Here is a 22,461-nt window from a genome sequence, read left to right on the forward strand (position 1 = left end):
ACCATAGAGGAGCACCTTGTGGCAAGTGGTATATGGTGGCTTCCCACCCCCTTTTCTCAAGAGGTTACATAGGAGTAAATGTTATTTCGTCAATATGCGGACATTTAATAAGAGGCAAGTATAATGAAAGTGAATAAAATTGAACCTCAGATAGAAAAGAAAACAAACGAGTCAAAACTTCCCCTTCGAGACTTGTCTGTGAGGTATTTCATCAAACGCTGTTATATTTCTACCAAATACTTGTTTCCTTCGACCATAAGAGGCAAAAATGTTGCAGCTAATTAAACAAACAATGATTATAGTCTATTATATAGTTTTGAGTTTTGAATTTAATTCCCAGGATAGGAATGTAAAACAATCAATAAGAATGAGTTTAATCTTATTCACTATTCATTACACAAATTTCCTCTTAACAGCATGGCTTCTACTTCTTGGATACAATAAATTAGCCTTCAGAGCATCTTCCACAAAAGCACAAGGCTTGTTCTCCTCAATTCTCCCAATCTTTCCAACACTAACACTGTAACACCTCGCCATTCCATTCGGCTGCGATTTGCCATCCGTGATTCTCGTTGATGCTACACGCAGGAGTTGCCTGAAGTCCTCATCATCGACTGCATTGATAGAGTTGACACTATAACTCTTCGACAAGCTCGCAGCCGGCGCAGCGAATCCATTCATGCCCTTCACGTAAAAATCTCGAGCCTTGCAAAGAATTTTGATGGGGACTTTGCATATTTTCGTCAACTTGGTTTGCTTTTGAGCTTTGCCTCTCATTTTTAATCTGTATATATGTTGCTGACAAGAGATAGCTTTGCGGAAGAGAAATGGAACGAGCTAAGAACTATAAGAGACTTGGATATGATAAAGATGAAGAGAGTGAGAGATTATATAGAGGTGTTGCTTGATTATTTATTATTTTATTATTTTGTAAGCATGTTTCTCCGAAGTATCTAGCTTCGGGTGGCTGCATTTAATATAAATTTGACTGATTAATTATTTGCCTGTTTCCATGTACATGTGATACTGATGCCTGGATATAATACTCAGAATTTGACTAATAAGTGATTTTCATTCATTAGCATCCGGCATATATATAATATTCATTGATTGACTGATAAATAGTATATATGGATGTTTGTTCGAAGAAATTGCGATAAATAAATTGAATTTTGTATTATACGAAATAATTGAAATTTTATAGCATCACGATTTCTACATGCAACAACTATGAGAATTTTGGAACTTAAGATGATGATTTGGTCACTGGTCGTCCATGATCATGGTGAAGTCAACTGTCTGAGCACAAACTTTCCATCTTGATTCCATTTCTTAACACTCCATGCCTACTATCTCTTCTTAACTTATTCTCATAAATGATCCTCTTGTAGATATATACATGTACTTATTAATTTTCCGCGGAAAAACAAGTTCAAATTTTGGTATGATTAGAATTCTCTCTTAGATTTGAATTTTGTCAAATAATAATATTGTGATTGGAAATTGTTAGATAGAAATACAACATAAAAGTAATTATATTGGAGTCATACCTGATCATTTACACACCAGATATGATGGTATAGAGAAAGAGCAAAAAATAGGTGACAGTATTAACTCTTTTTCCGAAACATTATAACATAATTATCACTTTCAGGCTCGAACCCATTTTTCATAAAATGCACTATTAGTTTGTATTTTGCAAAGAGTACAAATTTAGATATGGCCAGTGGCATGGTACGGCTTGCGCCGTATGGCACGACGCCATAGCACAGCTCATCAATGGACCATGCGGAGCGAAGTATTTTGATCAATCGATCATGTCGTGCTCAGGCACGACATAGGCCAAGCCAAGCCTAGGTACAGCAAAACAATGGGCACAACATGAGCACCGGCCCATTTTACATAAAATATTTGTAAATTATTAGTTTTTGTTAATTTCTTATTTTTGTTTTGTTGTAGAAAAATTAAATGCAAATTTACAAATTAAAGTTCAATATTTAAAAATTAAATTTGAAATTTTACTTTGTATTCTAAATTTCTAATTTCACATTGATAAATCTATTAATTGAATTATTTGAATCATCATTAATAATTTAATTTTTAAAGAATAAATATAAATATTACTCAAATTAAATTAAATTAAAAATAACATTAAGAGATTAATAAAATAAAATTTATTTTTATGAAATGAAAAGCTACAAATTACAAATAAAATGAAATATGACATAATTTGCATCACTAACTAAGTTGGCACCTATTGATAACTGAACTATCTATCATTTGCATATTACAACAATTTTTTTCACTGGAAAGTCTTCATTCTCATTGCCGTCATCATCATCAACTTCAATTGAACATTGTGACATCATCAACATTTGTATCATTTTGTCAATTTTGATGTATGGTATCGGACACTTACATTGTCATCTTATTCATTGTTTGAGTTAATTTAAATTGAATTTGTAGAAATAGTTACTGTTTTACATTTTTAAAATTATAAATCACTTAATCAAAATAGAATTAAATTTGTATTATTAATGAAAGATTTGTTGTTTTCTACTCTTTTTAAGGTTATTGTATGTTTTTAATTTTTATTTGTTCTATTAAAAGCAATTAATATGTTTTAATTATTAAATTAATTAAAGGTTACTTTAGTCTTTATACATTATCATTACGATTTCTTGACTACTTAATTTGATTAGCCAAGTGGATAGGTGTCAGCACCGTGAGTCATGATGGCCAAATGCCTAGGCTTAGCTTATGGCCTTGTGCCAAGTGAAGGGCAGCAACATGGGCGTGCTCGGGAGCGAGCACGAGGGCAAGGCAAGACTGACACATGGGCCTAGGCATTGCAACAAGCGTACGCTATGGGACCAACGCGAGGAGTGTGAGGCAGCTTATGCAAAGGTGTTGCGTGGCATGCAACATCTCGCAAGTGAGTGGACATGCGAGCGCGCGAGTGCGAGACACACGAAGCACGTGGGCACGGGATGCATGGGACGCGCGCAAGCTAAATGACAGAATGTGGGATGGCACGAGGCACTAGCGCAAATACATGCAGGGACAGTGCACAAACATGTAGCACAGTTGGGCATGCTCGGGGGCCAAACTATTTAAAGAGGAAAGGTGTTCACATGCGGGCTGTATGCGGGCAATGGTGGTAGAAACATGGAGCATGTTGGCTACAAATTCTCCAAAAATGGGACCTAAAATCAAGCATGAAGTGGGTAATTGTGGGTGCAACTAGTGGGAGGACATGACTTTAGATCACACACTTAGAAAATAGGGGCAAGGGAAGTGGGCAATGATGACTGCTCATCAAGAGAGGTGGGCAGCGGCGGTTACACTCCATAATATCCTTGCTACTAGGCTAAGTGGGTAGCGCTTATTTAAGAGGGAGTGGAGGTGTGGTTCCACACAACATGCTTAGTAGTGCCTAAATTCTAAGAGAAGGAATTGAGGTGGCGTAAGGGTAGAGCGCTACCTCGCCTTAGCAAATGGGAGTGTCATTTGCAAACTTATATAGGTAGTGATGGGAATCTATATTTTAAAGATTCATATTTTGGTAAAGAGAGTGATGTCCTTCAGCATACAAAGCCTTAGGCTATTTATAATCTTTTCTTATTTGTAGAAATAAAAAAGTTAGGGGTTGGAGCCTTAATAAAAACTAAAATTTATGTTCTTTGTTGTTGGCAAAATTAGTTTCTTGCATAAACCTCTGTTTCAGGTAAACCTCCATTCTGGGTCTTTGCGTACTTATTGCTTTATTTGCTTTCGCTAGGCATCGTTCAGTGGCTGGCGAAGCGAAGACTTAGCGCCATCACGCGGGGTTGCCACATTCTCGAGATAGGCCCCGATGGCAATAAGGGCAACTAGTTTACTTGGAGTCTTGAGTTCTACACTCAATAACAGCACAAAAAAAAATAAAATAGATAAATTTTAAATTAAAATCGAGGTTAATGTCGAAAAAAAAGGGGCACGTGGCTGGCCCATCAACACAACTGAGCCATCTCTTTGCCAATATAGCCCAGTGACCACATTTATGCAAATTAACATTTATAAGGGAAAGAAAAGTATATTTTCCATTTAGGAAGACAAAAAAATTTAGGCTCAACACATCACCGTGATGTGTAAAAATCATCTAGTCACTTAAATCTATTAGAAAAAATCATCTAATCACTTAAATCTTTTTGTGTTGTCTATGTATTATATATACTCTCGGCGGTCAGAGAATGACTCAATCTAAGTCCTTTGTTCATCATCTCTTTCTTTTAACAAGGGATCTACTAATTGATATGTTTCCACAAATAATTGATAGCTCAAATCTCAGATCCCCGAGACAGTCAAGTTAATAATTACAAATAGTCATCAACTCTCTCAAAAGGGTAGAAGAATGATCCCTATAATGGCACATAAAATTCAAATATTTGTGACTAATCTCTCTTTCCTTTTTTTTTTTTTTTGGTTTTACAATTATAGATAGAATAAATAGGGAAAGTGAAAGAAAAAGAAGGTGGCTTCAACATCAGCGGAACTCGGGTCAGGCTTTGATTAAATTAATTATCCAATTCAAGGTAAAAGAAAACGGAAATCGAAATATGGCTAGGGTAAGAGTATCCTCCACTACAAGATCCTTAAATGAAATACTGGACTGCGATTTAGCAATATAGTTAGAAATTCTTGTATTACTTATTATTTTTTATTTATTTACTATATTGATTGCAATAAAATCTAAGTTTATTTTGAGTGATTAGCAACTTCTATAAAAAGCTCCCATATACCCCGAGCTCAGTTATTAATCTTAAATTTAAATTTTGTTTCTCGAAATGCAACAATTTTAAATTGTAAATGCAACCATTTATAGCTAAAAATTTTTGGGCCCAATCAAAACAGCCCACTAATTCTTTTTCGTTTTTCCTTTTATGGTATGAAAAACTCAGATCTTATCGAACCATTCCTCTCAAAGTCTACAAATGTCCGATAAAATTGATATTGACAATAAAAAAAATTTGGCTTCCAGGCGCTGCATCTTACACCAAAGATGTATCTAGATTTAATCTTCGATTAGAGAATTGATGAAATATTCCAAAGGAGGAACATAATTAATTAAGAAGAAACAAAGAATTAAGCTTGTCTTGCATATACTAATTCTCTTTACTTTTCCAATTTTAGCTAGTTTCCATGTACATCGGGATAATATATTACTATTGGTTTTACGCAAAATTCCTCTTGACGGCACGGCTTCTACTTCTTGGATACAACAAATTGGCCTTCACAGCATCTTCCACAAAAGCACAAGGCTCGTCCTCCTCAATTCTCCCAATCTTTCCAACACTAACACTGTAACTCCTAGCCATTCCATTCGGCTGCAATTTGCCATCTATGATTCTCGTTGATGCTGCACGCAAGAGTTGCCTGAAGTCCTCATCATCGACTGCTTTGATAGAGTTGACACTGTAACTTTTCGACAAGCTCACAGCCGGCGCAGCCAATTCATTCATGCCCTTCACGTAAAAATCTCGAGCCTTGCAAAGAATTTTGATGGGGGCTTTGCATATTTTCATCAACTTGGTTTGCTTTTGAGCTTTGCCTCTCATTTTCAATCTTGCTGACAAGAGATAGCTTTGTGGTTGTGAACGAGAAATGGAACAATCTAAGAACTGTAAGAGACTTGGATATGATAAGATGAATAGAATTAGAGATATATATAGAGGTGTTGCTCGATTATTTATTATTTTATGTTTTTATAAGCATGTTTCTCCGAAGTATCAAGCGTTGGATGGCTGTATTTAATATGAATTTGACTGATTAATTATTTGCCTATTTAATTTCCATGTAATACTCATAAGTTGACTAGTAAGTGATTCTCATTCATTAGCATCCTGCATAAGTATATATAATATTAATTGATTGACTAATAAATAGTATATATGGCTGTTTGTTCGAAGAAATTGCGATAACTAATTGAATTGTTTATTACACGAAATAATTGAAATTTTATAGCATCACGATTTCCACATGTAACAATTACGAGAATATAGGAACACAAGATGATGATTTGGTCACTGGTCATCCATGACCATGATGAAGTCAACTGTCTGAGCTCAAACTTTCCATCTTGATACCATTTTGTAACAGTCCATATATGCCCTGTACCTCTTTTTGAATTATTCTGTCGGATGATCCATTTGTAAATGTATATACATGTACTAATCAGTCATTTGCAAAAAGTAATTCAAACTTTTTATATGATGCGAATTTTTTTTCTTTATTTGAGTTTTACCAAAGTAAAATACAAAATTGTGACTGCTAGTTGTTAGATAGAAATATAATAAAAAAGTAATTATATTTAAATCACACCCGATTATTTATGCGTGACATAAGATAGTATAGAAAAAAGAGCTCAAAATAAGAGACAATATTAACTCCTTTTGCCACTCATTATAAGATAATTATCATTTTCAGGCACTTTTTATAAAATGCATGCTCAAGCAATGCACTGTTATTTAGTATTTTGAGAGCAAATTAAGTCCAAATGAACATATCTACAAGAGAAAATTAATGTATATAGTATTCCATTTGGTTGGAGGGTCGGGCCGGACCTGGGCTCACATGAAAAATCCCAAACCTGACATGGGCTCGGATACTAATCTTATATTTAAATTTCTATTTCTCTAAGCAAAACAAATTTTACTTTTAAATGCAATCATGTGCAACTAAATACTTTATGGCCCAATAAAAAAAGCCCGCTATTTTGTTTGTTTGTTTGTTTGTTTTTTTTAAAAAACTAATCAAGTACCCCCTCAAATGATATGAAAAACCTGAGATCTTATTGAACAAATCCTCATAGCGCACAGATAGTCGGAAGAAATTGTAAGAGAGGATAGGAATGATAAAGAAAGAGGGAGAGAAAAGATGAATAAAGAAAAAGTTAATCCCATTTTCATTATTTGATTATATATTAATTTCATCTTTCTTTTCTTATTTTTTTCCCCTCACCTCCTTTCCTCTCCTCTCTTATTTTTTTTTCCTTGAAACCAACCATAGCATTTACTGTATCCGATATAATTGATATTAAAAATAATTATAACTGATATTAAAAATTAAAAAAACACTGACTTAGGGGCGCTGCATCTTACCCCAAAGGTCCAGGATTAATCTTCGATTAGATAAATATTTGAAAGAAGGAACATAATTAATTAAGAAGAAACGAAGAATAAATCTTAATTCTTGCATACATTCTCTACTTTTTCCAAATTAGCTAGTTTATATATACATCGGGATAATATTGGTTTTACACAAAATTTCTCTTGACGGCATGGCTTCTACTTCTTGGATACAACAAATCGGCCTTCACAGCATCTTCCACAAAAGCACAAGGCCTGTCCTCTTCAATTATCCCAATCTTTCCAACATTAACACTGTAACTTCTAGCCATTCCATTCAGCTGCACTTTCCCCTCCATAATTTTTGTCGATGCAGCACGTAAGAGTTGACTAAAGTCTTCTTCATCATCCCATGCTCTCGTTGAGTTGACGCTATAACTCTTCGGCAACCTCGTAGATGGCGCTGCACCCAATTCCTGCATGCCCCGCACGTAAAAATCTCTAGCCTTACGAAGAATTTTAATGGGGGCTTTGAAAATTTTCGTCACCTTGGTCTGCATTTTAGCTTTGCTTCTCATCAACTTTGTATCCATATATGTGTGTTGCTGAAAGAGAAATATATATAGATATGTGGGATAGAAATGGAACAAGAACTATTAAGAGACTTTGATGATGAGATGAAGAGAGTTAGAGATGTATATAAATGTGTTACTAAATTGATTCGATTTTAATCATTTTGATTAATTTATATCTAACCATGTTTCTCCGAAGTAGCTGAGGACGATTATAGAATTGTTTAAAAAAAATAAAAAAGTCCACTTAGAACATGACGCTCGCATAAAATATGAATTCGACAAATAAACAACATATATGCCTATGAGCATGTGATTTTCATTGCATTGGCATCCGGTACATTGGATATAATAATATTCATTTGACTAATAAATAATATGGCTGTTTCATTATTTTCGTTTTTAGTAATTAGCATATGGTTCTTACATATAATATAATATTCATTTCTTGACTAATAAATAGTCAATGATGCCTGTTCTAAGAAATTACGTAAATAAATTTTGTTCTTTTAAGTTTTTTATTTTCCTTCTAATTTAAAGAGAATTGTTTGCCAAGGTATATTATTAAAAATTGGTGATGTCATTATTTTCACACGTAAAAACTTTTGTAGGAAATCGTAGATAGATGTGCAGAATACATCATCGAGGTTTATCAAACACAATTTTGTCAGATATATATTTTGTCATAGATTGACTATTTATAATAATAATAATGATAGCAAAAATTTAAATCTTGGGTTGTAATTTTATTGAATTATCTTATTAGAATTGTTCTATATGAGACTTTTCTCACCTTAAAAATATTGAAATAAAAAAAAAATATGTTGACTTGGTTCTAATTCATGACAAAAAAAGTCTCATTCTTTAAATAGACAGGAAAATGATGTTCTTATAAAACTTTGCACAAAACGGTTCATTTTGTACAAAGTATATGATGATGTAGTGCTCCAATCCAATGAAACATTGCCATATGGTAGCAGAGAATAAAAATTACATAAGCTATAATTTTTTAACTAATGAATTTTAAAATACTTGAACTTATATTTTAGAAAAATAACATAAATTAATAATTTATTAATTAATTGATGTTTTTACTCAATTAATTCCTATATTTTTAAGTTGGTATTTATTCTTTTTATCCAATCAATGTCATTAACGTATGGTTTTATTATTGGAGAGAATCGTAATTAAGTAATTATTAAGCCCTCATTTAGGGATTTCCCTTAGGTGCAACAGTGGCACCGTGCCACAGTTGCACCTAGTCGTTGGATGCAGTTGGATGTCAGTGGATCCCACCAATTCAACTGCATCCAACGGCTAGGTGCAACTGTGGCACGGTGCCACTGTTGCACCGTAGCCTGATCCCTCATTTAGTAGCATCTTTAAAAAATTTTAAAGAAAAAAAAAAACTCATTTGTGACTACTGCGTTGTACGCTGTTCGGCTGCCATAGCAGCAGTCCCAAACGGGGCCTAAGATTTAAGAAGCTTGCATACAACTTGCCCATTTTGATCCTTGATTCTCTCAATCATGCTATCGAAACTTTCTTCGTATATGGCTGTATACAGCCTATATTCCGCAGTTTTTATTTTTATTTTATTTTTTCCCTTCTTCAGCCTTTAACGGCTACTTAATGGAGTGTATATACTAGCTCATCTCTTATTTTTTGAGATAATAAAATAATGGCTGATGTTTGCTCACCTCTTATTGTTCATGTTTCAAACGCATCAAAATCTTTTACCTTAAAAAAAAGAAAATTATGTCGATTCCTGGCAACTGCTTGCACAATGATCAGCAGTGGATAATAAAAGTAAAAATGTTGAAAGTTAATAGTTTGGAACATTAGGGAAAATGATTAACACAATGGGGGTGAGACATAGCCATTATGATAATCAAATATAGCAAAGATCAAGGTGTTAACTAATAACCCCGTATATGTTACAAACAAACTCATATCATCTCTAATCAATCCTCGTTTGGAGAAGAGACATAGCAGATCTATCAATATTTCAAACTTCAAAGGAAGAACAGATGAAGAAAATATATTAAGTGGGTATTATAGTTGAATTGGTAATATCTCTTACATCGAAAATAAGAAGTATGCAGTTTGAAACCTGCTCACATGAATAGAAGAAGGGAATTGAGTTACCATTAGACTAAATAAGAAGTATAATTAAAATTGACTAATCTTACATATGACCTATCTTTTCAAATAGTTTAATTTCCAAGTACTTCGAGATACTATGATAATATTGATTCATATTCACTATTAATTAATTATATAGAATTCCTCTAAAGAAATTGGCTTCTTATTCTTGGATACAACAAATTAACCTTCAGAGCATCTTCCTGAAAGAACAAGGCTTGTTCTCCTCAATTCTCCCAATCTTTCCAACAGTAAAAATGTAATATGTAGCCATTCCATTCGGCTGTACTTCGCCCTCCATAATTTCCGTTGATGCTGCACATAAGAGCTGCCTCAGAACCTCATTATCACATCCTCTTATATAGTTGACACTACAACTCTTCAGGGAGCAGAAAGCTGGCGCAGCCAAATTCTCCATGCCCTTTAAGTAAAAATCTCTAGCTTTCCTTAGAACTTTAATGGGGGTTTTGAAAATTTTCCTCAACATGGTTTGCATTTTACCTTTGCATCTCATTTTGTATATATATATGTATATATGTCGCTGAAAGAGATTAATTGGATGATGAAATGAAGAAGGGAGTTAGATATAGATATATATATATATATATATAGGTGCTGTAAATTGATATTACTTAATTATTTTGATTAATTTATATCTAAGAATGTTTCTCCGAAGTTAGCTTCGGATGTGTTAATAAAAATCACAGCCTCTACTTCGTACATGCTGCATGCATATAATATGGATAATGACCGTTTGTTCTAAGAAATTACGTAATGAAATTTGTTTGTTATCCATATAGTTGAAAATTTACATCACCATAATTTAACAATTGTGTGACTTTTATACTTCTTTTTAATATAATCAATCATAATAAAACAATAATGCTAGACATTCCAAATTCTATCCTAATATTTTTTTCTCAAATAATGCAGCATGTGTTATGTGATGTGGCACTCATCTACTTTTGTTTATTTATTTTTTATTTAACTCACACATCCACTGAAACTCAAATTCAAGACCTAAGTTTTAGAAAGGCCTATTCCTTATTATTGGAATTAGATCCTGTTTTAATCATCATCCTTTTGATGACTGATCATATATCCCATCATTTAAGATAAAATTTTAAGTATTTTAAGTATTTGACATTACTGTAGAAGTAAGTGCTTGATAAGAATGCAATGGTGTTTGTTAAATGTATGAAAGAAGCTTTTGACACTAATAAAGTGGCAGTGAGCTAGAGTTACCAAACTGATATGGAGCATGAATCAGTATTGGCTCAAGAACAATCGAGAGTTAGTTAGAGGGGTCCGGCTATGGTGCAACGGTGGTACCGTGCCACCGTTGGATTCACTTGGATGGATGGATCCATTGGGATCCAACAGCTGGATGCAACAGTGGCACAATACCACCATTGCACCATAATTTTCTCCTAGTTAGAGATAAGATAAAAACAAAGAAAGAAGACAACGATCATGTGATATATGTATGGTACAATAGCACCCGCCATTAGATCAATTGATTTGCAACCATTAGATTAATGACAGCTGTAACTAGGGCAACATAGGCTTTCTATCAAGGTGTGCACTGATGTATAATTAGAAAAGAAAGTGAATGAAAACAACATGCTGTGTACCATCAATTATACCTCATGCATGTGCCATCTGTCATGACAACTTAAGATAGATAGAAATTTAACTATTGCTGGTGCTTCTGCTACTACTAATAATAATAATAAAGAAAATTTGAAACATGTGCTGCTACTAATAATAATAATAATAAAAATTTGAAATACGTGGTATGATTTTATTAGATGGTCTTATTGGGACCATTTTATTCAAACTTATTATTATTGGATGATCTTACGGGAACCATTCAATTGAAACATTTGTCATTTTGAAATTTTGAAAAATAAATAACACATTAGTTATTTATGACCAAAAGACCTTATGTGTTTTTAGAATAATTGACTTAAATTATAAAGATTAAATGAATATAGCCAAGTTGTTAATTTTGAAAGAAATTCAGATGGAACGGCAAGCAGCTTGGTTGCTAATTCTATGTAAAAAGGACACAGGTCAACACAATAGAACTCTTTAAACAAATGTTTTCTTTGAAAAAAAATATCTTTTAACAAATAAATTAGATTATTAAAATGAGAAAAAACTTCAAAATTGAGAGCATCGGTACTTACTTTCTCAGCCCTGGAGAGAAGATGCTTGTCATTTTGTATTGATCAATGTTAAGGAACTAAGAATCAAAACAAAATATTATTGTAAATTCATTTGAAACTTATGAATTTATTGTCAACTTGATGATTGAGACATTATTTGACATAAAATTTTAAGATACAATTTGAGATATTTAATATTATTCATAATAATAAAAATAAATTAAAAATTAAAACATCTAATATGATTTTATTATTAGATGTTTTAATTTTTCTTATTTTAGGAGAAGTTAGCCTGTGAAGCCAAGATTAGTTATAATCTGTTATGAACATGCTGAGGTGTCATATGTGCTGGCATAAGTGGGATTCAAGTCAAGAGTTGGTTAGTTAGTTAAATAACAGACTGACTCATTGCAAGTGAAAACACACGTGAGAAGCTTACTTATATAAGCTGTCTCTAAGCTAGAAAACATAGGGATTTTTACAGAGAGAAAAGATTCGATAGGTTTTAATCTGTAATCGGTGACTCATTTGTAAACGTTCTTCTTGTTGTTCAATAAAGCTTCTGCCCTTGCTGGTTTTACAGCCGTGGATGTAGGTTCCTTTGTGGAGCTGAACCACGTTAGATTCTTGGTGTGTTGAGTATCTTTGATTGCTTGTTACTTTGTTTGTTCATTTCTTAATCTTGTTTCTGTAAACTCTGGCTTAGTGGGTTGCTTAATTCTTGTCCAAGAAAGTGAATTAAACACGTTTGCCATAACAAACTGGTATCAGAGCCTGGTATCGATTGTGATCAGACTCAAAGATGGCAAGCACCAGAGTGGATCTTGAAAAATTCAATGGAGACAATGATTTCTATCTCTGAAGTTTGAAGATGAGAGCAATACTTATTCAACAAGGGCTTGACAGTGCCCTCGACGATGGAGAAGATCCGATGGCCAAGAAAGAGAAGGGAGAAGGCTCTTCAAGCTTTAGTGCAGATCAGAGGATCATAAACAATAAGGCCCATAGCACCATTATCTTGCACCTCTCTGATGAAGTCTTGAGAGAAGTATCAAAAGAAAGATCTGCAGCTGGTTTGTGGGCCAAGTTAGAAGAAATGTTTCTAAAGAAATCATTGGCAAAGAGACTGTATATGAAGAGGAGGTTATATGTTGAGTGTTAGAAAATGCATATTTATAAAGGAGAAAACCGTCATTTTACATTTCAAGTCTTACTAACAACCCTTACTTTTATGTATTTAACATTCTTATGATTTAATTACGTGTGTTTTATTTTAATTAAGTAATTTATGTATTTTAGGGGCATTATAGTCATTTCACAATAAAGGAGAGATCAGACGGCAAAACGGACATCACTTTTGAACTCAGGACAGTCGAAAACCTTAGGAGGAGCATAAAAGGAAAAATGGCACTATTCACATGTACGGTACTATTCACGTGTACGATACTGTATACGTTACTGTTCACGACACTGTTCACATAGACGGATGATGACGTGGCATTGACCGATGATGTGGCATTGACTGATGAGGTGTCACGATCCTGTTGGACTAAAATTCTTATGTACTGTTGATGGTGACGTGGCAGCATATCAGTGGACGAAAAATCTCGCGTACGGTGCATGCATCACACAGGATTATTTTCAACCAAACCGCGTTACTGTTCATCCGGGTCAAACCGCGTTACTGTTCAAAGTCGGGTCAAACCGTGTTACTGTTCATCCGCGTGGTCAAACCGTGGACTGTTGACTGATGACGTGGCGCAATCCTGAGCGTCCAAACTATTTTTAATCCGATGGCCATGATTTACTCCATGTATCTATAAAAAGGGGGCCTCCCCCCCTAATTTGGGATCTCTGAATCCATTTTTGGGATCCATTTTCTGTAATTCCTTCTCCATCTTGTATTTTCTTCGTATTTTAATAAATTCCCATTTTGCCCCTAGTTCAATTATGAGTGGCTAATTTTCTTTCAAGCTTGGGTTGAAGGTGAAGTCTCAACATGTGTCATGAGCTTAATTTGGTAAATTTACTTTCTCTTCCCCTCTAATTTTTGTGGATGTTTTGACTTCTCGTCGACAAATAATACTAATCTTGTCTAGTACCGCCTTGGTTACACCGGCTCTCTAGTATAAGGTTATTATTATTTGGCACGATAAGCCCTTAGCACCATATTGATTAGAGCGTGGTTCATGAGGTGTGGATTCCCCCCTCATGACTTAATTGGCATTAATACGGACTATTTAGCCCATGATGCATGTTGATACGGATCCAGATACCCAAGTACGTCATTTCAATAGAATTATCTTCAATTTATTCTCGCCATTTTAATTTAAGTTTTAGCATATACCAAATTATTTCCACCATAAATCCAACAACCCATTTACAACATTAATTCTACACAATTAAAATCCACCTCCTCGTGGGATCGACACTCGTCACCATAGATCTATACTACAATAGATTCGTGCGCTTGCGAGTACATTAAAATTTGCACAACATTATACACATTCTCGATGAAAGATGGAGTAACCATGAAAGATCATGTGGATGAGTTCAACAAACTCATTCTTGATCTCGAGAATGTCAACATAATTCTTGAAGATGAAGACAGGGCACTCATCCTCTTAAGTTCTCTTCCAGAATCTTATGAACATTTTGTAGATACCCTCCTCTATGGCAGACAAACCATCTCTTTGAAAGATGTCAAAGATGCTCTGGAATCCAAGGATTTGAAGAAAAGATCAGACATGAAAGATCAAAACAATGCAGAAGGTTTGGTTGTCAAAGGAAAGCCAGAAAAGAAACACAATAAGCAAACAAAGAACAACAGCAAGAAAGATAAAACTGAAAAGAAAAAGAAGAAGAGGAAGTGTTACTTCTGTTAGAAAGAGGGGCATTACATTAAAGATTGCTTCGAGAAAAGGAAATTAGAAGAACTGCAAAATAAATCAAATGGGAAGGCTGTTGTTGCCTCTGAAGATGAATGTGACTATGATGAAGCAGATGTCTTGGTGGCTGCAGAGAGGCACCCAACTGGTGAGTGGATTCTGGACTCTGGTTGCTCATTCCACATGTGTCCAAATAAAAAGTTCTTTAAGACCTTTGAAAGTATAAATGGTGGAAAGGTGTTGTTGGGAAATAACCTAGCTTGCAAGGTGGCTGGGATAGGAACCGTTAGCTTAAAATTGCATAATGGTATCACTAGAGACTTACACCAAGTGAGATTTGTCCCTGAACTGAAAAGAAACTTGATATCTCTAGGAATGGTTGACTAATCAGGGTGTACTATTAAAGCTGAAAAAGGAGAGATACAGGTCTTGGATCAGGGTAAAATTGTTATGAAAGGGGTTAGGAAAAATGGGCTGTACATACTAGTTGGATCCTCACCTGTGCAAGGGATCTCAGCAAGTGTGACCAGAGACAAAACCAAGCTCTGGCATATGAGACTAGCTCATATCAGTGAGAGAGGCCTCAAGGAGCTAAGCAATCAAGGTTTGCTTGGTGATGATAAAGTTACTTCCTTAGAATTCTGTGAGAAATGTGTGTTTGGGAAGGCCACAAGACTGAAATTCAGTTCAGGGAGAAAAGAAACCAAACAGACACTAGATTACATCCACTCAGACCTTTGGGGGCCATCACAAGTTCCATCTTTAGGTGGAGCTAGGTACTTTGTGTCCTTCATAGATGACTACTCTAGGAAGGTTTGGATCTATGTGTTGAAACACAAAAGTGAAGCACTAGGGAAGTTCAAAGAGTGGGATACTCTCATTGAAAACCAAACTGGTAAGAAAATAAAAAGGCTCAGAACAGACAATGGGCTAGAGTACTGCAGCAAAGAATTTGAAGATTTCTGCAAATATAAGGGCATTGCAAGGCATAGAACTGTCACCTACACTCCACAGCAAAATGGGCTGGCAGAAAGGATGAACAGAACCATAATAGAGAGGGTAAGATGCATGCTGCTGAATGCAAACCTATCCAAAGGTTTTTGGGCAGAAGTAGTCACCACAGCTGCTTACCTGATAAACAGAAGCCCATCCTCAGCTTTAGGTTTCAAGACACCTCAGGAGCTTTGGTCTGGAAAGCCACCAGACTTGAGAAATCTGAGGATCTTTGGGTGTCCAGCTTATACACACTTAAAGCAAGGTAAACTTGAACCAAGGGCTGTTAAAGGGTATTTCTTGGGCTATCCTGAGGGCATTAAGGGATACAAGATATGGACCCTTAATGGTAAACCATCTAGGATATTAATCAGCAGGGATGTCACCTTTGATGAAGAGCAAATGCTCCAGTCAAAGGTAGAAACTGAGATTGAAGCTGCTGAAACAAAGGAAGAAGAAAGTGCTGGACAGATGGTAAAGCATTCTGATAGTTATAAGCCTCCTGAACAACCATCAGACCAGACCAAGGAAAGAAAACAACCATCAGAACTGGAAACATATCAGCTTGCTAGGGACAGAGAGAGGAGAGCCATCAAAATGCCAAAGAAGTATGGCATAGCTGACCTCATTTTCTATGCAATGACAGTAGGTGATGAAGTAACTGGTGGAGAACCTTTGAGCTATAAAGAAGCTATGAGATGTGAGGATAAGCTGAAATGGTATGCTGCAATGCAGGATGAAATAGTCTCTTTAAAGAAAAATAATACTTGGATCTTAGTGGACAGACCATCTAACAAGAAACTAGTTGGTAGCAAGTGGATTTTCAAGTTGAAGGCTGGAGCTTCAGAAAATGAACCACCAAGACATAAAGCCAGACTTGTGGCAAAGGGATTCACACAGAGAGAGGGAGTTAACTTCAATGAAGTGTTCTCACCTGTAGTCAAATATAACTCAATTAGGTTGCTGTTGGCACTCTCAGCATATCATGATCTGGAGCTGGAACAGATGGATGTTAAAACTGCATTCCTACATGGCAGCCTTGATGAAGAAATTTTCATGGCACAGCCAGAAGGGTTCATTGAGAGAGGATCAGAAGACAAGGTGTGCTTATTGAAGAAGAGCTTGTATGGCCTCAAGCAATCTCCAAGGCAATGGTATTTAAAGTTTGATGAATTCATGCTAAGCCATGGATACTGTAGGAGCAGATTTGATAATTGTGTGTATTTTAAATTCCTGACAAATGGTAGTGGCATCTACTTACTTCTGTATGTGGATGACATGCTTATTGCATGTAAACAAAAGGAAGAAGTAAAGAAGCTTAAGGTGGAGCTCAGCACTGAATTTGAAATGAAGGATTTGGGTGCAGCTACAAAGATTCTGGGAATGCAAATAAAGAGAGATAGGGAGTCCAAAGTTTTGTATCTATCTCAGGAGGATTATGTGAAGATGGTGTTAACCAGGTTCAATATGGAAGATTCAAAGCCTGTTTCAACACCTCTGTCAGCTCACTTCCAGTTATCCAAGTCACTGGAATCTACCACTGATGATGATTTCAACTACATGAGGGAGATTCCTTACTTCAGTGCAGTTGGCAGCATCATGTATGCCATGGTGTGCACCAGACCTGACTTGGCTCATGGAGTTGGAGTCATCAGTAAGTTTATGGGGAATCCAGGGAAGGGTCACTGGAATGCAGTGAAATGGGTACTAAGGTATCTCAAAGGGTCTGCTGTCACTGCCATTATGTTTGGGAAATTAAGTGGAGCATCACCTGAAGTAGCTGGATTTGTGGACTCAAACTATGCAGCAGACAAAGATAGAAGAAGATCCATCACAGGTTTTGTGTTTACTATGTGTGGAGGTGCTATAAGTTGGAAGTCTTCCCTGCAATCAGTGGTTGCCCTCTCAACAACAGAAGCTGAATATATTGCACTTACAAAAGCTGTCAAAGAGGCAATATGGCTGAGAGGACTGGTCTCTGAGTTGGGGTTTAAACAAGAAGTTGTTGTAGTTGGCTGTGATAGCTTAAGTGCTATTCAACTAAGTAAAAATCCTAAGTATCATGAGAGAACTAAACATATTGATGTTAGAATGCACTTCATAAGGGATGAAATCAGCAAAGGAGTAGTAAATGTAGTTAAGGTGCCATCTGAGGTAAATCCAGCTAACATGTTAACCAAGCCTTTGCCATCAGTCAGGTTCAAGGGCTTACTGAGTCTGATTGGAAATGTTAGCTTGTGAAACAAGCTTTCTGATGCTGTGTTGCAGTGAAGGGAGAAGCATAATCAGATTAGAACTAAGGTGGAGATTTGTGAAGCCAAGATTAGTTATAATCTGTTATGAACATGCTGAGGTGTCATATGTGCTGGCATAAGTGGGATTCAAGTCAAGAGTTGGTTAGTTAGTTAAATAACAGACTGACTCATTGCAAGTGAAAACACACGTGAGAAGCTTACTTATATAAGCTGTCTCTAAGCTAGAAAACATAGGGATTTTTACAGAGAGAAAAGATTCGATAGGTTTTAATCTGTAATCGGTGACTCATTTGTAAACGTTCTTCTTGTTGTTCAATAAAGCTTCTGCCCTTGCTGGTTTTACAGCCGTGGATGTAGGTTCCTTTGTGGAGCTGAACCACGTTAGATTCTTGGTGTGTTGAGTATCTTTGATTGCTTGTTACTTTGTTTGTTCATTTCTTAATCTTGTTTCTGTAAACTCTGGCTTAGTGGGTTGCTTAATTCTTGTCCAAGAAAGTGAATTAAACACGTTTGCCATAACATAGCCAGTGATCATTAACTTTTTCAAGTCGAGGTTAAGTTAAGAAATTTAGTTCTCAAATAAAATTTCCTTAAATTAGTAAAAATTAGGCTACTTATCCTGTAGATGTGAACCCTCCTTATATTATAATATGGCTCTATAATTTTCAAATACAAGACAAGCATTTGGTCATCGGTCATCCCTGATCACGAAGAAACTCAACACACTATAAGCTCCAAAATTTCCTTTAGACTCCATTTTTTTTTTTTTTTTAGGTACAACTTTAGACTCCATTTTTAACACTTCATACTTCTTCTTTATATTAGTTATATATAAATACACCGTTCATCTCTCTTCAAATCAAAATTCAATTTGGAAGTTCTTGCATTCCCTATCTTTCCAACTAATTTGTGGTCTCTTTGGCAAAACAAAATAAATTTATAGGTGAAACCATGAGAAGCAAAGCAAACATGCAAAGCAAGTTCAAGCACTACATGGAAAAACCCGGAAAGATTTTACACAAGGCCAGAGACTTCTATGTGAAGAGCATGGAGGATTGTGCAAATATGATCAGTTACGGCGGCGTGATGGCCGGCCCCGGGATACAAGTATCGAATTTACAGAGGAGTTTTAGCGTCAATTACTCGAACTCAAGGAACAAGGAAACATTTAGAGAAGCTTCAGCTGCAGTGAATAATAAAATAAGAAATGATAAGGACTTGAATTATGTGAAGGAAAAAGAATTGGAACGGCAAAAGTTGGAGAATAGGTCAATGAAGAGAAGCTACACTAGTGCCGGATTGGGAAAAATTCGAACTATTGATGAGGACAAGCCTTGTTATTTTGAAGACGATATGATTTATGCTAGAAGCAGAAGTTGGGCTCTCAGGAGAAATTTTTAGTATTGCTGTCATACATTGGAAAATTGAGATTGATTGTGATTTTGAACAATATTTGAATGGATTCTCTAAATAAGAATTCATTAATTGGTTTAGTTACGTGTACAAGGTGTACGAGTGAATTTTAATTTTGAAGTCGAAGCCGAATTACGCAGTCCGATGAATTTTAATTCGCTTGTTATAGTGTAGCATTTGAGACCAAATTCTTAAGGCAAGGACCCAATAAGCCTCGACATATTTTGCCCCTGCTTCACATTTTGCTTTTGCTAACTACGAAAGGGAATATTGATAGCTACATTTCTAATGTATTAAAACATGGTTTTATTTGTCCCTATGATCAAACAAGTTAGCCCCCCTCTTCCCTATTAAATTGACCAACTTACCAATAGAGTATTGAATTTAAATTTTGATCATCACAATATATAGTAGAAAAATAGTATTTTGGTAATTTTTTTTTCAGTGTATTAAATAATTTGGTATCTGAAGACTACATTGGGTCTCAACTAATCCAGATTCGAGCCAAGTAGGACCACTAGGGCGGCAAAACTCTCCCAATAAATATTTAACGCAACTGCATTCCTAAGCCTCGAACCAAAGATCTTAATTAAGATAGAACAAACTCATGTCAGTTGATCTATGTGCTTGTTGGTAGTATTTCGGTAATTTAATATAGCAGTTGGAAGTCTATTTGATCAATCAAAAAATATATTCTTATATAATTACTTGAGAAATCATTATATATAAAAAAAAAACCCTCAATTAATTACAGTTCCAATGGACTAGTTGTTATGACAAAATATCCACCTCATTATCTATTATATCAAAAGCTCCTAAAAGTTAGTTAGATCGGTAGGAGTCGGGAACTGGCAATGAGACGGGATGAGGCAAACAGAGAATATCAAACAAAGATGAAAGATGAAGTCCAAAACACGAAGCTCCAAAGTTTCACTCATCGTAGCTTGAAAAAAATAAGTTAATAGTAATCCTCTCGTCGTCTCCTTGTTACCATCATAAGACCTGTTCAATGCTAACCATATGAAAACTAATAACTCTCATTTTCCTGGTGTCAGTTCTTTTGTTCTCGTGTTGTTTTTCATTTCTTAATTCAATTTTATAATGCTTTTAGACTTGTGTTCTTATAAGTTACTATAGCCTTCTTGCCGTCCAAAATTCCAGTCCAAATTTGCATTAGATGATACCGTTGCCCAAAATAAAATCAAAATAGAAGCCAGCGTATTATAAATTTACATAATCATTGATCTCGTAGGCCATGTATTGCTTCATACTTTTTAGAATCTAATTTCTTCAATCGTAAAATGTCCCAATTAATTAATTATTGACCATGAAAAGCAAGGAAGAAAAAAACCAAATTCATGCAAATCATGTCATCTCCTGTCATGCTTCTAAGCAATGCTAGGGATTCTTACGTCAACAGCTTCAATGGCGGTGCGGTGGTCTGTCCGCTTCGACATGTTACCCATGTGCCTAAGAATTTCAGTTATGGCAGCTCCAAGTCAAGGGATGATGAAAACTTAAAGAGATGTTAAAGTGTAAGCCTATTATTGGCCGAGAGGGGTGGCTGAATGTACGGCGCAGCCGGAGGTGATTGAGGCTGCTACTATGGGAAAGAGTTACAGTGTTGGCGCTGGGAAGATAAGGAGAATTGATGAAGATAAGCCTTGTTCCTTCGAGGAAAATTTGTTGTATCCAAGGAGCAAAAGCCATGCTGTTGGGAATATTTTGCGTCGTTATTAGTTAGTGAAACATCAGCTAGTACTACATTTAATATGCTAGTTAATACAATTGAGATTAAGGGTGAAATTGCTTCGTTGTTTGTGTATTAATAAATTATATATAAAAAGGTCACTCATTCGGTGATGCTCATAATGAATCTTTGACCTTTTCAATGTGAAAATAAGTTCCAAAATTCAGTGCGCTAACCTTATAAATCAACACAATTAGATCAATTGCCTCAATTGATTGTTGCAAATTTTATCAATCAATCGAGATTGGCAAATTTATGCTGATTGGACCATTTCTGTTTTATTTTCGATCACTTGATTAAATTAAGCCTTTCGATCATGGTGATCATCAACACTAGAAAACATAATATGTTATAGAATTCAAATATTTTCAACCCATAAGAACACTTGTGGAAGTTTATCAACTATTAATATTACTAACATTTAAATCAATTATTATTTAAAATTATTATCACTTATTATCGATGTTGATATATTATATAATAACTAATAGCACTCCCACAAATTAGTTTAGTCTCCCTTGTTATCATTTCTCGCAAACGTAGCATACTTTTCAATCATTTTAATGTACGTGGTAGATTTGGAGGCATGGATCACTCTTGTATGGCTCCATTCAAAAGGGTCCTGAAGTTAATTTTATTTCTTAAATTGTCACATACATACAATCTGAAATTTATTAGAAGCCTAAATATATATAATTTATAGTACAATTTAGAGGTTTGTCATAGTATTAGTTCAAAAATCTACTCCCGCAGATATAGTTGGAAATATGTACCCCAAATTTTAGAAAAATTAAGAGAAGTTCGAATCATATCCCTCAATAGTCAATATTGACTGATATGAGTTAACACCGGTCGCAAAAGCCTATTGGCCAAAAACAATTCGGGGGTTAATATATATTCTTTTTATCCAATCAATGTTATTAACGTGTGGGTTTTATTGTTGGAGAGAATCCTACTTAAGTGACTATTAAGCCTTCATGTAGTAGCATCTTTAAAAATGTTAAAATAAAATAAAAAAATCTCATTTAGGACTACTGCGTTGTACCTTGTTTGGCTGCCATAGCAGCAGTCCTAAACGGGCCAAAGAGGCTTGCATACAACTTGCCCATTTTGATCCTTGGATTCAGACAATCACGCTTTCATTATGAAATAGGTAAATTATCATTAC

The 22,461-nt window shown here is 35.1% G+C and overlaps 3 protein-coding genes across 3 annotated transcripts; all 3 read right to left on the reverse strand.

The window, feature by feature from the left end:
- Window positions 1-256: 256 nt before the first annotated feature.
- Window positions 257-869, reverse strand: LOC102624813 (uncharacterized). The gene has a single exon (XM_006486830.3). The coding sequence runs from the start codon at window positions 775-777 to the stop codon at window positions 394-396; it is 384 nt and encodes a 127-aa protein (XP_006486893.2). The 5' UTR covers window positions 778-869; the 3' UTR covers window positions 257-393.
- Window positions 870-4,893: 4,024 nt separating this feature from the next.
- On the reverse strand, window positions 4,894-5,703 carry LOC127899059 (uncharacterized). The gene has a single exon (XM_052431773.1). It carries the CDS (start codon window positions 5,595-5,597, stop codon window positions 5,214-5,216), a length of 384 nt encoding a protein of 127 aa, XP_052287733.1. The 5' UTR covers window positions 5,598-5,703; the 3' UTR covers window positions 4,894-5,213.
- A 1,591-nt stretch (window positions 5,704-7,294) lies between these two features.
- Window positions 7,295-7,666, reverse strand: LOC107178064 (uncharacterized). Its single transcript, XM_015532830.2, has one exon. The coding sequence runs from the start codon at window positions 7,664-7,666 to the stop codon at window positions 7,295-7,297; it is 372 nt and encodes a 123-aa protein (XP_015388316.2).
- Window positions 7,667-22,461: the final 14,795 nt, after the last annotated feature.

Source organism: Citrus sinensis, chromosome 8 (genome assembly GCF_022201045.2).
Source record: "Citrus sinensis cultivar Valencia sweet orange chromosome 8, DVS_A1.0, whole genome shotgun sequence".
NCBI classification, from domain to species: Eukaryota; Viridiplantae; Streptophyta; class Magnoliopsida; order Sapindales; family Rutaceae; genus Citrus; species Citrus sinensis.

Coding starts and splice junctions, on each gene's coding strand:
- LOC102624813 (XM_006486830.3), bottom strand. CDS start 777: ATGAGAGGCAAAGCTCAAAAGCAAACCAAGTTGACGAAAATATGCAAA.
- LOC127899059 (XM_052431773.1), bottom strand. CDS start 5,597: ATGAGAGGCAAAGCTCAAAAGCAAACCAAGTTGATGAAAATATGCAAA.
- LOC107178064 (XM_015532830.2), bottom strand. CDS start 7,666: ATGCAGACCAAGGTGACGAAAATTTTCAAAGCCCCCATTAAAATTCTT.